This window comes from Gallinula chloropus (genome assembly GCF_964237585.1).
Source record: "Gallinula chloropus genome assembly, chromosome: 4".
In the NCBI taxonomy this organism is placed as follows: domain Eukaryota; kingdom Metazoa; phylum Chordata; class Aves; order Gruiformes; family Rallidae; genus Gallinula; species Gallinula chloropus.
This window is the reverse complement of record NC_140088.1, coordinates 52,812,353-52,829,091: the sequence shown is the minus strand read 5'-3', so window position 1 is coordinate 52,829,091 and position 16,739 is coordinate 52,812,353. Positions and strand designations below refer to the sequence as shown.

Sequence of the window (16,739 nt, the reverse complement as noted above, 5' to 3'; positions counted from 1 at the left end):
ATAAAACCCCAAATCCCTCAGTAGCACTTCTTAAAAGATAAGTTCAAATAGCATACTCAAGCTCATATGCAGAAATATTCAACAAAAAAGCAGAGAGCACTTCTGTAGATAAAGTTTTAGCAGCTGCAGTGGATCACCATGTCACTAGCAACAAGATGCTGCAAAGAGAAGGCAACTATGGGATGTATGAACAGGAGTACAGCACAAAAAAAAAACCAACCCTTTTGTCCTAGTTTGGCAACAGCAGTTTGTCAACTATGTCCAGTTTTGGACAGTGCATTTTAAGGAGGATGTAATAACTGGAAGAAGCCCAGGGGCAAATAGTAAGTCATTTGTAAATATGTTTCTAAGGGAAGGAGCCAGAAGAAAAATCAAACCCTTTTGGTTGAGGGAATACCCAAAGAAAAAAATGATAGCCAAGAGGCAACAGTCCAAATGGTCCGCTCTCCACCTGAAGATGAACCACAGAGGATCAATAGCAATCAAAGTAGGAATACATCTGAGACCAGATTATACTGAATAAAGGATGCAAATTTGTTTAAAAGTAGTATTATACAGTTTAAATAGAGCATTAACTTGAACACACAGATCAATGATACAGCTTCAAAGCTTAGTTGACCAGAGAACATTATGCAAAGCTACAGCTCCCTGAGAGGATCTGACTGGACTAAAAACACAGGAAACACTGGCATTGGTCTCTTTCCAAAATCCCAGTGATTTAAAGAAGTCTATGGATGTTGCAATTTGTCCAACTGTATTACACATCTTGTTTGGCATTAAGAGCTGTGGCATGCAGCTTTATCCCCTGAACAGGTATAAAGAGTGATAGTAAAGAGGTGTTTTAGATGAAAGAATCAGAAAAGAAAAAATACCTAAACACAAAGAAGAAAAAAAAGCATGGCTTTGGGCAGAAGCATGTTGTGGTTCATTTCCAGCTTATAAACAGAGGAACAAAGTAAGGTGGGGGTACATCCAATAGCTCTGTCTCTCACTAAGCCAGAGTTATGGGGCAACTACAGAACAAAGACTTAAACACACCTCGAACCTCCCCCATTTCAACCTTTTTTCTTCTTCGCTGCCTTACATGATGAAAATAACATGCCAAATAAGCTGCTACTGATCAGACCCGAAAGCACACGCTTCAGGCCTTCGCAGAAACAATTCAATACAGGGAAGGGGCAAAGAGTTAGTTTTTTTAGTAACTTAAAAACCCCACAAAACGCATAAAATCCCAGCGGCTGCAGAGCAGATACTGGCATTACAGAGCGGGCTTCTGTCCCCCCGCTTCCCAACAGACAGGCCACTAACGTGGGAAGACCGGGTCTCCAATGCTGCAGCATCTGAAACGCGTGAGCCAAACCGCTCCCTCCCTTCTCGCTCTCAGGCGGCGTCCCGCCGGGCTGCGGGCCCCGACCCGAGGTCTCCCCGCCGGCTGACACGGTCCGCGCAGGGTCCTGCCGGGGAAGACGCCCTCTCTCTTACACATCGCCGCGAACGCTAAAGGCCGGGGACTCCCGCTCGGCGGGCTCTGCTAGAGGGGCAGCGTGCCGACCGCAGGGCCCAGAGCCGCGACCCGCGTAGGGAAAGCCACCGGCCCGGGACCGCCCTCCCGAGGCACCGCGGCTCGCCCTGACCCGTCCCGCCCTTACTCGGAGCTAGCAGACAGCGAAGTGGCGCACGAACCGCTCTCGCTGCTGCCGCTGCCCGCATGCTCAAAGCCGTCTCCCCGCGGCGCCTCCGTCCCGGCGGCACCTCCGAGCCCACTCCCGCCGTTCCCCCCGGACGCCATGACACTCTCACCCCGGCGCGCCGGGCGGGCACGTGACCCGCGCCCTGCCCTTCCCATTGGCCGGCCCGGCCCGGCACCATGGAGACAGGGGGAAGCCTGAAGGCGCGTTACTGCCAGGGGCCGCCGCGTGCGGAACGTTAACGGTCGCGGCGTTACAGCCGCCTCAGAGCCCCGCGCCCGTGGAGAGCCCGGCCGCGGGAGCTGCCGGCAACGGGCCTCAGAGCACTAGGCGTTCATAAGCAGCGGCTGCGGCACACCCTGCTGCCCGCCTCGGGAGGAGGTAAAGCGTAGTTTTAGCGCAGCGCCTGGCAGAAAGGCCGGCTCCCCGCCTGCTTCGGCTGACGGAGATAGTAAGCGGCAAACGTGTCGAAGTGCCCAACTTCCCCGTCTGCTTCCTCGAAACAAAGAGCTCAGTCCCACCAGTCCCTTCAAAGTCTGTCTTTCAGTCAGCGAACATGGAGCGTGTAATCGAGAACAAACTATTTCTATGGTGCTCTGAGCAACAGTCCCACAAAAGAATGAAACTCTAGTCCTGGGGCGAGCCTCAAAGCACAGCCCTTAATAAAACACTCGTTTGGACAAAGAAACATGAGGTAAACAGCAATTTTCATCACTTCAAAGGCTTAACAGTGGAATACTTCTGTGCTCCATTACAAGCATGTAAAGAGTTGTGAGGAACTAACCTAACTTCTCCCTAGGTTAGTCAGGAGAGCAGTTAGGGAGAGGCAAGGACGCAAGGCAGACCCAAACAAGCTAGATGAGTTGGCACCATGGAGCAGTAGTTCAGTCTACAAATGCAAAATCATGCACAGTCAGGGCGGTGGGGGGGAAACCGGCTCAGTTTTCAGGATTTGAATTATTCATGTATATGAAAAACAAGACCCATGGCAACTGCAGACAACTTGCTGTGTAGCTGTGTCAGTAAGCCTATCAGGACACGCCTGGTGAATAAGAAAAGGGAGAGAGAATAATTATTGGAACATTTTTAATGCGTTGGATTTAATCTCTGCTCAGCGGGATATTTGCACAGCTTCAGCAGTGAGGTTTTACAGTGCTGGAGCACTACTAGGAGTCACAGAATTTTAGTATGAAATTCCTGTGCTTGGAACTGTTTTAGGGAAGTGTTCATTAAGTGTGATTTCACGTGAATTAACAGACATAAATGTTTTAGACTCATATCCATGTGATTAAGGCTTCAACTGCAATAAAGGTGCCAATATTGTTGCCATTCCAAAGTGCCTGGACATGGCCTGATTTGACAGATAAATCGCTGATGCATGGATTTTAAGACTACAAACCTATCCAAAGGTGGAGACAGAAATATTCCCTACCTGAAGGGGGGGGTGGGGAAGTTGTGTCTTACACAGTTTCATTCACATTTGGACATGTAGATAGTTTAAGAGTCCTATTTCTGAGGAAAATACTCTGAGGCAACAGACACTTCACACAAAGTTCCATACATGGTACACAGTTCTTTCAAAGAAAAGAAAAAACCAGCTAAGTGGTTGTTTCTAGTTGTCAGAATGCAAGATACACACCAACTTCCATTCTTTCTATTGCTTCCAGAAGAACAAGCGCAAAAATAATTTAAAAGTCCCCCACTCCACAATTTACTTTTTGTAAACAAAATCGTCTGCATGAACAGCATTTCCCACAGAGCCTAATGGGTTATGATTTGCTAAAAGGAATGCTGCAGGAGTGAGGATTTTGCCAGAGGTAAGTGAGATACAATCAGAATTAGGGAGGGCGGGACAGTGTATTTGCAAGAACTTTTAATACATGAAGAGCACACTGCAGTGTTTCTGAAGAGAAGTGATAGTCTGTGCCAGCTGGTCCTCCGTTAGTTATGTTAAATTTCACTGAGTTCAAGAGTTGTGGTTAATTGTTTCCAGTTGTTTGCTCAATAAGTGAGGAAGACAGGCTCTCTGCTTTCTCCTCTGAAAGGAGGCTGCATTCTTACACTACTTGCTATTTTATAGGGATAACCATATCACAAAGGAAAAGATGATGGAGGATTTTGGTCCACAGAGAGGTAGTTGGGAGTCACCAAAGTATTTTTTCTGAAATGAATGTGGAATTTTTGCTGCTGTGGGAACAATTAAAGATTGCAAGACATAATATATCTCACACAGCAGGACTTTATTTTAGTGAAGACACAGATTTTCCCACACAATCCCTCTTGAGAGGAAAGCCTCTCATTTCTTGTGCATAAATATTAGGAAAAGACTTGAAATAATTTGTCTTCTGGCAGATCCTTTACACTTAGTCCAAATAGATGGGCTGATGCTTCTCACTAAGGAACCCATAAGCCTTCTATGCTAGGTTGCTGTTAAGCACATGGTAAAAATTAGCCACAGGGCATCATCAGCATCAATACTACTACTCACCCTTACTGGACAACCGGTTAATGAGCGTTTAGAAGTGGATAATTAAAAAGCACTCTCTTTTGCTTTAAGGTTGTTCTGATTAGTTGTTCCTGCAAGGAACTAAATCCATGTGTGGAAATTCATTTCAGAACAAGAGTTCCTTGTTACTCTTTTTTTGGCTTAACCTGCTTCAAAAGCTATTGTGTATTAAAAAGAACTTTCATCCACATTTATATTCAGAAGTAGATTGTAGTTAAAAGAGGACAGTGTGTAGGACACACCAGAGATGTCCTGGGCTTTTCTCATAAAGGAGGAAAATAACTAGGGGGTAACTATCCTTTCATGCTGTTGCACAGATACTTACAAACCCCTACTCCCATCACTGCTGAATTCAAACTACTAAGAGTTTTTGATTGTTACATACAGACAGCTGAGTTTTTTTCAACCTGATGAAGAAACCAGGCTGGAGTTAAGACTCTTTCCTAGCAGCTAGTTGGAAGAACAGAGGGAAATCTTGGATTTGTGTTTGTAACTAGTCTAATTTAGCATGTTTAGTTTCGCATAAGCAGGCCCGATCTTACCAACTGTACCAGGACCCGTGATTCACTGATGATATGCCAGATTGATTTCACTGATTCACATTCAGGAAGCACACTGGGCTTGAGCTATGGGTGTAACTGAACTCTTCTCAGCACAGGGCTAAAAACCAGGGAAGTGTTACGCCTCCAGGGTACTGGAGCCAATGAACTCTGCTCTGCTATAAGTGAATGGTACCTGATACTCAGAGTACCCTCTTCATACCCTTGAGGTACCAGTACTCTATCCAGGAATTACATCAGATCCCTGATTTTTCAGCAAGCTCCCCTTCTTCTGGGTCACTGCCCTTGCTAAATGCCAGAGCATGTGAGGAAGAACACTGATGGCAGTGCTGTCTACATACTATCTGAATGGTGCTCCAAATGGGAAGTCTAACAATTGGTTCTGCCAGCTTTCCAGCTCCTTTCTACATCAGAGTCCGTATACACAGCCCATGGTAATACTGTAAGCCAAATCTCACAGGATATACCTGGACTATAGTTGAATCTGTCTTTCTTACACTGACCAACAGCATTTGAAGAATCCCTTTGCTTTTCCCCTTCCCGTCTATACTTGATATCACAGCTCTTCATTATCAATAAGGACTACGCAACTTCTTATTGTTTCATTTTTATCTTTCTGCTTATTATCAAATAATATCTCCAGAAAAGCATTATCAACAATTGGACAGACATAACATGATACCTTAAAAGCAGGTAAAACCAAGAAAAATATTTTCTTCTAGAGCAGGTCTGTTTGTTGCTGCTAACACCTGCATTACTCAAACATCTAAAGAAAAGCTAATGGAAAATCTGTTGTGAGTGCTAAAGAGTGACATCACAGGCTTTTCAGCTATTGATTCCTACTATTCCTTTATTCCTCCAGTGCAAACAGCATCAGCAAAAATGAGACAGAAACAAGTTAATCTGTTTTAAAGATTAACAATAACAATAAAGCTTTCCCATACCCAGCCAAAACCTTTCTTAAGAGACAAAAGGCACGTTTCAAGGCATACCTTAACAAGTAAGATTTTGTGATTACAAGGTTTACATAAAACTACGTAAAGATGGCAATTACAAAATCTTCTGTTCACAGTGGACATTCTTGCCTAGATACCATCCACAGCAAAGTGGCTTGAATCAGACTGACATTTTTAATTGGGATATTTACATATAAACAGACTAAATGGAGAACGAAGGCTACTTTTGTGACCAAAGCAACAGATAATTTGTGAGAAAACGCTCCACTGCTCAATAAAATATACTGTTCTGACTTTTTAAGCTTTCTGTATCAACTTCCCTCTAGGTAACCGACTCACAGGAAGTATTTTAGAACAACATAAACCCAACATAAGATAGCCGTGAATAATTCAGAAAGACTAGTTCAATACATCGCTTTCTTCTGGAAAACAGTCTTACAGAGTTGAAGAGTTCCCTGCAGCATGAAAAGCAGCTGCAGTTTCAAATAAGATTTTTCCTACTGTTTTTATTTCACTTTATATCTACAGGCTTTTTTTTTTTTAGGATCACCTGCTATGCATAGCAGGCATGTCAAGCATGAAAGAAAACCATTATTTGCAGTCAGTCAACATGCAAATGTTTCGACTATGAATAGTACCTTATTACACTGCAATTATACAAATATAAACAATACCATAGGGCAGCATGGTTTTAATCCGAATTTGAAACGGCACATTTTCTGTTAAGTCACTGATGAAGGCATGCACGGGGTTTCAGACACCCGGGCCCCCTGTTTGCCTATGAGCACATTTCTTGCTTATAAATCGGCTTCAAAGTGCATGGCAGGAACAGGCTGACTCCGGCGTGCCCTCCTGGCTGTAACGTTTTCATCCTCAGCGTTCACAAGAATGGATTTTAAGCGATTATTCAGTTCGATGCTTTCAGCTGGACAGAAGCTGAGTTGTTAGTTTCCATAGCAAGAACTGTTTGCGGTTGGCACTGAGAGAAAGCGTACTTGTTCTTTACAGTAGGAAACCAATCAGTATCGCCGGGAAAACACACTAGGAAATGGGCACTTCACAGAACAACTTAAGATGAGTCTTTCGCGGATACTGCTGAATGGGACGGTGTTCTTGTAAGGTTTAGGCGTCTTTCAGCTAGCCCAAAGCACACGGCATCGAGGAGACTTTGAAAGCCGTGCATTAGCCTATTGGCGAGGGGCTTACTGTCGAGATTGCTTTGTGGGGGGACGCTGTGGAGAACTGCACGTTAGGGACGGTGAAGGCGGGGGGGAAAAGCAGCTTCCCATGCAGCGTGCCTCCTGCACATCCCCTTAAGGAGTGCTCATCCTGGATTTGAGTGCGGGTTAGGATGTTCCTTTCCCTCCTCTTAAGGAAGGGTTCAAACGCTTAGGAATTGATGCAGCAGTTTCCCTCTGTCAACCCCTTTGGTTACACGTGTAAAAAGTCCGCACGCACACCCCCCTCCCCTCACCCCCCTCCCCCCCCCCCGGCGCCCATACAGTCCTGCACAGGCTGCAGGGCACCCTTCAGAGGTGCATTCGGGGACTCCCCTCACCTGCAGCTGCACGGCTTCTCGAGGAGGGAGGTAAACCCGAAGGTGAGTCAGCGCCCCGCGGGCGGCCGCCCTTTCTCCTCCCGTGAGCATCGGGGCAGCCACAGCCACCCACTGCCTCCCCTGCCCGCGCCTCACGGGCGGCCGGTGAGGAGGCAGGGACGCGGCCCTTCTTGCTTCCTGCCTCCACAACAAAAGGCTGCCACGGGAAGCCACTCCAGAGACCCGGGGGCTTGCCGCTGCCCCGCGGGCCTCGCTGCCTGGCCCCTGCCTGGGGCGCTGCCGGCGGCGGGTCCTTGCTGGGCTGCGCCGACCCCCTCCTGTGCGGAGGGACAGGGGCGCTTCTCATCCGCCGCTGCTCTCCCGGGAAAAGCGGCCGGGAAGCAAACTCCAGCTGCCCCGCGCCACGAAGCCCGCGGCGGGCCGGTGCCGCTGCCGCCTCCCCGTCCCCGCCACTGACCTGTGCAGCAGGACGCTCTGCACCGAGTCCAGATCCTCCAGGTTCCTGGTGACGGGCCGCGGGATGCTGTACCTACCCGCCCCGAACATCCCGGGCGGCCGCGGCCCCTTCATCGCCCGGCCCACAGCCACCAGCCCCAAAGCACCGGGGACTGCGGGCGGCCGCGGGCAGGTGGGAGCCCTTCAACCCGCCCGCCTCCGCCGCGCCTCCCGCGCGGTCCTAGAGCCCGCCGGCGCCACGCCGCGGGGCACGGGAGAAACGCGCCCCGCGCAGCTGAGGAAGCGGGAGGGAGCGGGACTGGTCTGTCCCAAACCTCTGACCGGCCGCCGAGGGGGGCTTGCATTACACTGTTACACGGTGTTGTTTCTCTCGGGAGCGAGCAAACCCTGAAAACACAAGTTTCATGTAAATGCAGTAAAATCATTCCTAACTGCAGCTGTAAGTTTTTTCCCCTTGAGCTTTAAGTGAGAAAATAGTTTTTCCCCGTGTATTTCCCTTTGCCCAGTTGATTGTATTTCCTTAAGTATTAATATGAAAAAAGGATCCATCCCGAAAATCTAATCCAGTCTTCTTTGCCTCTTTCACAAAACAGTAATTACATGCTCTTTCGGATGACCACTGAATTACAGGACTCCTTACTGGTTTCCCATCTGTGAAATTCTGAGGCAGTGTATGGAATGAACAGGGATGTGAATGTACACAAGTGGTGTATATCTTCACCATGTTTCTTTCTTACCCACGAATGACCAGTGGTCAGTTTTCTCTTATGTTTAGAATTTTTCAAGATGTGGTCAGCTCCTTTAGATTTCCTTCTGTAGATGATTTAAGATCAATAGCTAATAAAGTCTTGCAATCAGTTATTAAAAGCATCAACTGTAGTTTCTCTCAGTCATTGTGTCTGAGACAGTTATAGCAACACAGAAATGAAGTTGTTTCCCAGAAAGACCATTAAGAGGAGGGCCATTAGCATCATGCAGAATGGATAATGAATTGGAAGCCATTGAATATTTTAGCACCCAACTCCGTGGGATATTGGCTACTACACAGAGTAAAAGCTTGAGTAGAGAGTGGTGACAGCTCAGTTTGGAAAGGGTGAATGCAGACTCACCCTGAGTCTGTGGCTGGGATTCTTGCCAAGCAGTGTGACTCTAATATTTATGTGTCTTACTATTTGTTCCTTCTTTTTTTCTTTTTTTAAATTCTTTCTTTGTTTCTTTGATGCCAGCTAGAATTTAAGAAAAGGATCATCTCTGAATTCTACTACTGTCAAAAATGTGGGAACCACCATCATCCACTGAGGTAAGCAGTAGCAGCAGCAGCACTACCACAAAACCTCGGCCATGATCTTTAGCACCAAGGCTATGGTGCTGGTGAAGCTGAAGGTATACCAGGATTTTGAGTCTAACACTACTGTCTGGAGGAGTTTGGGATGTACAGGATCAGAACACGCATAGTGCTTCCACGGTATGCACTGAGCAAAGAACTTCTTGCAATACCCATATCTTGATTTCAGAAAGCTGATGTTACATTTTCTAGGTGACAGCACCAGTGGGCAATGTGTGATCTGAAGCTTAGACTGTTTCATATACAAATGTTCAAGGTCAGACATTTTCCTCCTGTTGATAGATACTTTGATGTCTTGGCAGTGCGTCTGCTATGGTAAATGAGCCCTGTGAAAGTGGGGAAGAGACAGTGCAGGTGATTCAAAGTTGCGTGTTGAATTGAAAAAAAAAAGGCAAAGATTATATTTAAAGTAGCATGGATTAATGAAATAAAATTTTGTAATTCCTCTTTGATGTAATCAGCTCAGCATCTGACAGTACCATGATTAGGAGCCAGAGCTGCTTAGCATTGTGTGTAGTTTCCTCAAGAAAATGAGAACAGAAGTCCCTATACATGCATACTGAGGCTGCACATTTTAGGCTAGAATTTCATGTATATCTGGGACTTCAGCAGTTTATCTGGGCCACTAGATTCCAATCAGTCCTGTTCAATGTGGTTTTCAGAACAGCATTATTCAACAGCAGCAGAGCAAAAGGCTGCAGAGATTTACTTGGCTATATTTTTTTTTTTCACTCTTAATACTGTTTTTATGCCCCAAGGGAGTAGAGACTTTGTACACAGCAGGAGTGTGTTTACCCAGTTTGCTTAGGACAATGCAAACCTCACTTCTAGGGCTGGCATTTGCTGGTAGAAAACAACAAAACCCCCAAACATTACCATCAAAATCTCACTGGGTTGCCAGAAGGCCCTTCCAAGATGCTTGTCAGTTTTTCTTTGTCCCTGGGATCCTTCTCACAGGAGACCATTTTTTGTGTTTCTTAGAACTACTGACCTAATGTTGAATTTAATGATAACATAATCTGCTACTAGTATTGGACTTTGATATGAGCTTAAAATCAATTATGAACTTATTTATTAGAATATTTTACAACTCTGCAAAACTAGAACATGTAAAAAGAGAGACTCAAAACGGGTCAAAATTGAAAAAGGTGACTTAGGTTTTGTGCCATTATGAAATGGCAGATCCAACAGCACCATGCTGCTGAGAAACAGGCAAAATTGCTAATTATAAAATCAAATAGAATGTTTTTCTAGATATGAATTATATAGGCTCAATACTTATGGATGACAACTGGAAAATGAAAGAGGAGCAGAAATTCAGAAGTGGGTAATTTCAGTGGGTAATTTCAGACCCATATTTGTTTTTTCCTGAATATTGTTATGTTACCCTAGCCACTCCTAAGCTTCTTCAGTTAAAAGAGAGCTCTGAGCTAGCGTTAATCCTCTAACACAGCTTCTATACAACCCCCAGCCTTTGGCATTTATAAGAATTATTTTAGTTGAGTCTTACAGATTGAAGTTTCTCTAAAGGACAAAGTGCCATTCCATTGTATTTTCTGCAAGGTGTTAGCATGGGTAGAATGATCCACAGAAAAAGGTGGGTCACCGTTCATTTGAAATCTGTCACCTCTTGTATTTAACTCCTAAGTACATACAGAGAACATGGCATTGCAGTGTATTTCCTGAATCCAGCAAATTACATGCAACTGGAGAAAGATTTGAAAGTTCTAAAGTGCAGAGAAACAAAACTATCAGGGACTGGGGAAGGAGGAAATTTAACCAGGTTAAAGACAGAGCAGTGGTAATAAAAAAGAATTTTAACAGGCACCCTGCATACAAATTAACTGTAGAATGTTTGGATTCCCCTTCTGCTTGTGGTACTTTTACTGCCACTTGAACTGCCTTATGAAAGCCCTTCTGCTTTGTTAAAGAGCAATTCTGGTGCTTCTGATGTAAAAGAAAAAGACCAGCAAAGTATCGTGATGCTGTGCTTATGAGAGAGATCTCTTTCTGAGACTGTAGTGTGTTTTTTTTCTTAAAGAAGCAGTTGTTAGGCTCTTGATTATGAAACTATTTCCTGTGCTGACAGGATCAGAAGTTTTTGTATCACCCACTTTTGGAAGAGACTAAAAGAGATAGTGAAGCTCTTTGTGTTATATTTAAAGATCTTTGACTTCCTTGACTAGGCTAGTAAGTTTTAGCATGCCCAGGCATCAGAGACTAACCTGCTTGCTTTGGCTGCACAAGATGGAAATCAAGTTATGATTGCTTCATATGTAGGATTTATCATTAATATCATTACCTGTGACAAGTTAGCACTCTGGGGACAGTTAAAATGTTGCGGAAGAGACTCCATTCCGTCCACTGAATTTGCAGGGGGGAAATATTAAACAATTATTAATTTGTCGCCTCCTCTTGAGGCAACACATACTTTCTAGTCCAGTATCCTAGCAGGACCCAACTGTGGGCTGTTGTTGGCTGCTGACCCAGGATGGGTTAAAAATGAGGCTTGAAGGAAAGGTGACTGTGACAAGATTGTAAGAATTTAATGGAAATTAGGAGTGGTGAGCAGGAAGGATCTGGAGAGTTTCTCTTTTAGACATTTTTTGCCTGTAACATTTTCTTTGTCCTGATGATAAGTTTGTAGAAAAAGCTGTTTCTGCTCAATTCTACCTATGAGTAGGGGAGACTATACCTTACTATACTCAGTTTCCAAACAAGAGCTATGGCAAATTGTTGTTTGAGAACAAGGTTACTTTTCTGGCTATTCTGTGCTTTCTCACCTCTTTGCTCATGAAACTACCCTTGTAGCAGAGGCAGCAGAACAGGCACTGAGACTGTATCTTACCAGCTGCAATTCATCGTGCAGCATATTAACTTAAGCCCCTGTCTACTTCCATTTATTTTGTTATTCCAAGCTATAAATTTTGGCAGCAAAGTGTCAAGTTCACATCTCCATTGCATTAAGCTATGGTAACTGAAGGGATCCAGCAATGGTGAACCAGAGACCACATTTTCTACTCATCTGAAAACACAGAGATTTGACAATTTAAGGATTAATTTTTTTCTCCATCTAACTGGGTCATGAGTAATTTACCTTGTAAATAGGAGATAGTTTATCTTTGGAGGTAGTAGGCAAGTTGGCATGCTGGGGCTCCACATTCCCAAGAGAGATGAAAACCCATGAAAGAAACCAATTAGTGCTGGATTGATCTGTGTTGTGTTATATTGCCTTTTCTGGTAAGTGAGTTGGTTAACACAGATGCTTCTACTGTCTTAAAAACTTAAGAATAGCTGCAAAGATTAATAAAAAGCAGCAATTTGCATTAGTGAATATAGTTCTTCAGAATCATGACCCGTAAAGAATGAACGTGCGTAAATTCTGCCATCCTGTGTAGAAACATTCTTCAAGCCTATAGTGGTTTATTTCTAATATTGCTTAATCTTTTGCTGATTAATAGTGGGTAATGATGGCTTATTTTGTGAAGTGGATATTTGTTCTCAGATAACAGGAGAGGCTCTCACTCACCAGAGGATGCATATTTGGGTTGTTAACTGCCTGCCTCTTGCTGTGTTTAAAAGATTGAGGAGTGGGGTTGGCAGGGTATCGTTGCCAAGGAGATGTTTGCAGGCTCTGTCAACTTTCAACAACCAGCTATCCAGGTTATAGGAAGCAGAAGCAGTGCTACACTTTTCCACTTCTGGCAGGATCAAATATGCACATCTACCTCTGGATTTGCTTCTTTATTCTAATTAATGCTAGATTCATATTTAAAAAAACCCAAACCAACAAACCAGACAGGTATTTTTGTGGTATTGCATCACTTGAAGACTAGCTCCTTTTCTGCCTGTGTGGCAAAAGCTGAGTTCCCAAGTTGTTGTCCTGTTAACTCATTTGTATTATATAAGCACTGCACTGCAGAGAGCTGAAGGCTTAGCTCTGCTATGCTGAGTTTAATTATCTGTTCTTCTGAGAGCACAGGGGCACTAGCCGCTGTGTGCAGTGGCCGTGGCTGCCTTCAGTTCAGCCTTCACGAGCAAAAGGAAGATCCAGTTTATTTGTTAAATTTCTTGTAATTCTGGGAACTCTTCAAAACCAACCGCAAAGCCATTGCTTTTGACAAACTGGACAAGTCAGCAATACAAAACTCCCTGGAAATAAGAACTCATAGTCCAAGAGTAAACCATTACTCCAAGGGTTAAGTGATAATCTGAAGAGCAGCGTAGGATGATGGCTCTCATTTCATATCAGTCTATCAGTTCTCCTCTGCAAAGACTTCTCTGTTTGCAGAACAGTGGAAACAGGGAAGCAACATGTGGCTACTTCATGGCCTTTAAAACAATTTGCAGGATTATTACTACTTCCTCTAAGACAGATTTTTTCGTACAAATGAAGAGTCTAAATGTAATTGAAAAAGCTATCCTAAAATTATTAGATTATTGATATATTGCAAAGTCTAATAAAACATAATTAGATTTTGTTAAACTGAAGCTGGAAAGGTTTTCATAAATGTGTCTATAAATAAGGTTTGTGACCATCTGGTCTTCTGAGAAATAGAGGAGAACTGTAAAAAGGGGCAACTTATGTTTTATATGAACATCTGGGCAAAGTGTAAGAATATCTGGCCAGCATGCTAAATAAATTTAAAAAAAAAGTATCCTTGAACTTTCACCCCGGATTTATTTTCTAGAATTGTTTTTTTAAGGCTCTATCTCCCCTTATCCCCACCTTCTGGACTTGTTTGAGTTTCTGGAGGCAATGATTTCGGTGCTCACCCCTTCCATCTTTCTTCTTCCTTTAAGCAGCAAGTAGGCCGGTTTGCCTGACTCTTCCAAGGCAAGCAGCATGATGTTCTTGCATTATGGTTTTGTTTGCAAAAACTGTACTTGAATGTTTGTTCTTGATTTTTTTTTTTCATTTACAAAATAAGCATATTTTCCAAATCCAGCCTCTCTGGAGACATGTGAAAATTTAATTTGGAAAAAAAAAATGCTTCTATGCCTAGTCCTGGTGGTTTTGAAGTAGAATGTAAAGATTCAACTCTATTGGTACTAAGACAGCTAAAACATACTTTTATTGTTTTCAGATCTTATAATTAAAAAAAAATCTAATGGTGAATGTTTTGACTTATGCTAATTAGTATTTGGGTCTGGCAATGCCCCAAATATCACAATCATTAATAACAACCCATGGCAAAAAGTTTTCTGACATATATGCATGTAATAGCAATGTTGAGATTGCATATTAATCTTAACTCAGAAGGGAAGGAGAATTATGGAACACTGGTTAGACAGCATGTCTGTAATTAAAAAATGTGTCTACCATCTCACAATGAGCACTTTTGGATTAAGCTGAACTTAATTCACCTGAGACTGAAAAAGAGCATATGTAGAATATTTATGGGTTATACAGTTGATATAACTAGCTTAATCATGAGGTAAAAAGGGTTATTTTAAAAGCTAAAGACTTTAATTTTTCTATTAGGTGTGCTGAGAAAATCTATCTTAAAGATATAAAGGCATAATGCCAAAAGCAGCCACAATTGATTTATAGTGTGGGAAAATAGATGCTTTTCTCACTCCTTTAGTTTTAAACAGAAGTTATTCTTTAAAATGTAATATTGTTAGAGCGCCCAGATTTTTTAAAAAAGCAGAATAGCACCACCTGGTGCTGAGTAAAGTTTTTACGGTCAGTTCCAGTCACTTTTTTGAGACTATTGCTGAACAGACAAACTACGGCCTCTCACAATCCCGATTCCGGGTCAAATGATTAGGGACATAGAGTTACTACTCTCTTTGTTCTTAATGCTTCCTGGCCCTTCTTGTTCATAGGCGCTTTCCCCCCTACATCATTATCCATTATTTACCCTTTGTTAGGCACTTAAAAAAAAAGGGCTTGTAGCTTAAACATTCTGGAAATGTGTGAAAATTTATTGATTACAGCCTGATTTCTAGACTTGTATTCAGCTGGTGTAGATTTGAGGATGATGAAGAACTGCAGCTAAAAGTGAACTTCACCAATTGTTTTCTTTGTTTCTAATTATTTCTGTGCTTTCTCATGGTCCTTGGAATTGAAAGCCTAATTGAGGTTAAGACCTACATCCTGAAAGGACTTAAAATGCCTAAAACCTGTCAAATTCAATGGGAAGTTAAGTGCCTGAGGATGTATCCCTAAGGACTCGACTTCTTGGCATTATATATTTATTTCTGCAAATAAAAGAATAAAAGATAGCATCCCATTTTTAAATCAACTGTTTCTTGCTTGATATTTATACAGTCCTCAATTGAAGCCCATGAAAAGTATAAAAAAGCCTTTGAATTTGACATCCCAGCAGGAACCCTAAACTCCAGCTACATCTTGACGCTACCTAGAATTATAGCTTAGAATCCAGTCTTCAGCTGCGCTGTCACTCTTAAGGCTTTCTGATTCTGAAGAATGCACAAACAAAAGAAGGAAGCCAACATCTGATCATTAAAAGTGAAAAGAAACTCTTCTCCCAAAGCTTAGCTGTGTCTCTCCTAACCTACCTTACCCTTAAACAGTAAATAAAAACCCTTGGGGAAAATCCTGAGCCTAATTTATTAATTTAATTGGGGTTTTTTTGTACTGAAACTATTGAATGCTGAAGCTATTGAATGCTGAAGCTATTGGATAACATACTTCTGTAAAATTTTATATATTGGCAAAAGGTTTAACTGGTATGTTGACTTTCTTACTGTGAAGAGAGTGGAAGAACAAGAAGGTTTATTTCTGCCTGATGTTTTGTTTTTCTGTGTTGCAGTTTACCATTTGTTCCTCCTCAGTGACTGATAGTAACATTATGATCACTTTGCCCCATAAACACCACTCTGTGTGCCACTGCTTTGATTATGTTACTTACTTGCATGTAATTTTTTGTGAAGTGAGAAAACTATTTTTATAAACCAAATACATTCACACGATAAACACCAATACATTTATAAAATAAACAAGCCAACAACTAGGTAAACTGTCACAGTTAGTGGACAATTTGTGAGTTAGTCACAGCATTTGGAATTTCATTGTTTTTATGTATTTGAAGTATTAAAACCAACTAAAAAATGCTATTTTTTTTCAGGTTAATGAGGCAGAACTAAGCACCTTTGTGTTCAGAAACTGCTGACAAGGAAGCTAATGTAACGTGATACTAAGGGCATATTTTCATGTGTGCACACAGCAGGATGGTCAAGATCTCTCAACTGCAAGCCAGAACCTTCCACGGTAAGAGCAATACTGTATGAGGTAGTTGCTTGCTCCTAAAAGTGTGATCAAAGCTGATTAGCTTGGACGTGGGGCTGTAATGATGTATTACCACTGCTGTGCTGCCTATCAGGAAATCAAAGCGTTCACAGCTTTTTATTTCTTAGATAGATGCTAGCTAGATGTTGAAATCCTGGTGTCATTTGGAAGAGAACTTTGTAAATTCATTGTGTCATTTCTTGTCTTGATGGGCTGCTGCCTTCTAGCACCTATGCTTTTTCTCACTGTGCACATACATAAAAGTCAGGGCAGTCGTAGGACTGTTGAGGACAGGATGCTCTCTCTTACTGAGATAATGCAATTCTATCATGCAACTTTAGGTTCTTCTGTGCTCCGAAATCTCAGCTGTTTGTTTGCTTTCAGTGTTATCAAGGCACTTTGCTTTTACATA

At 42.8% G+C, this 16,739-nt stretch overlaps 1 protein-coding gene across 2 annotated transcripts in view; it reads right to left on the bottom strand.

Annotated features, from left to right (window-relative positions):
* Positions 1–7,814, bottom strand: part of INTU (inturned planar cell polarity protein) — a gene marked incomplete at its 5' end in the record, with an annotated part of 48,988 nt that extends 41,174 nt beyond the window's left edge. The window contains one exon of one of the 2 annotated variants that reach the window (XM_084262853.1): positions 7,726–7,814. In XM_084262853.1, the coding sequence (XP_084118979.1) occupies positions 7,726–7,814 (89 nt within the window). Of the gene's footprint in view, positions 1–1,649; positions 1,790–7,725 lie in introns of those variants that run through there. The other variant, XM_084262852.1, reaches the window with a different exon arrangement.
* Between the last annotated feature and the right edge of the window lie 8,925 nt (positions 7,815–16,739).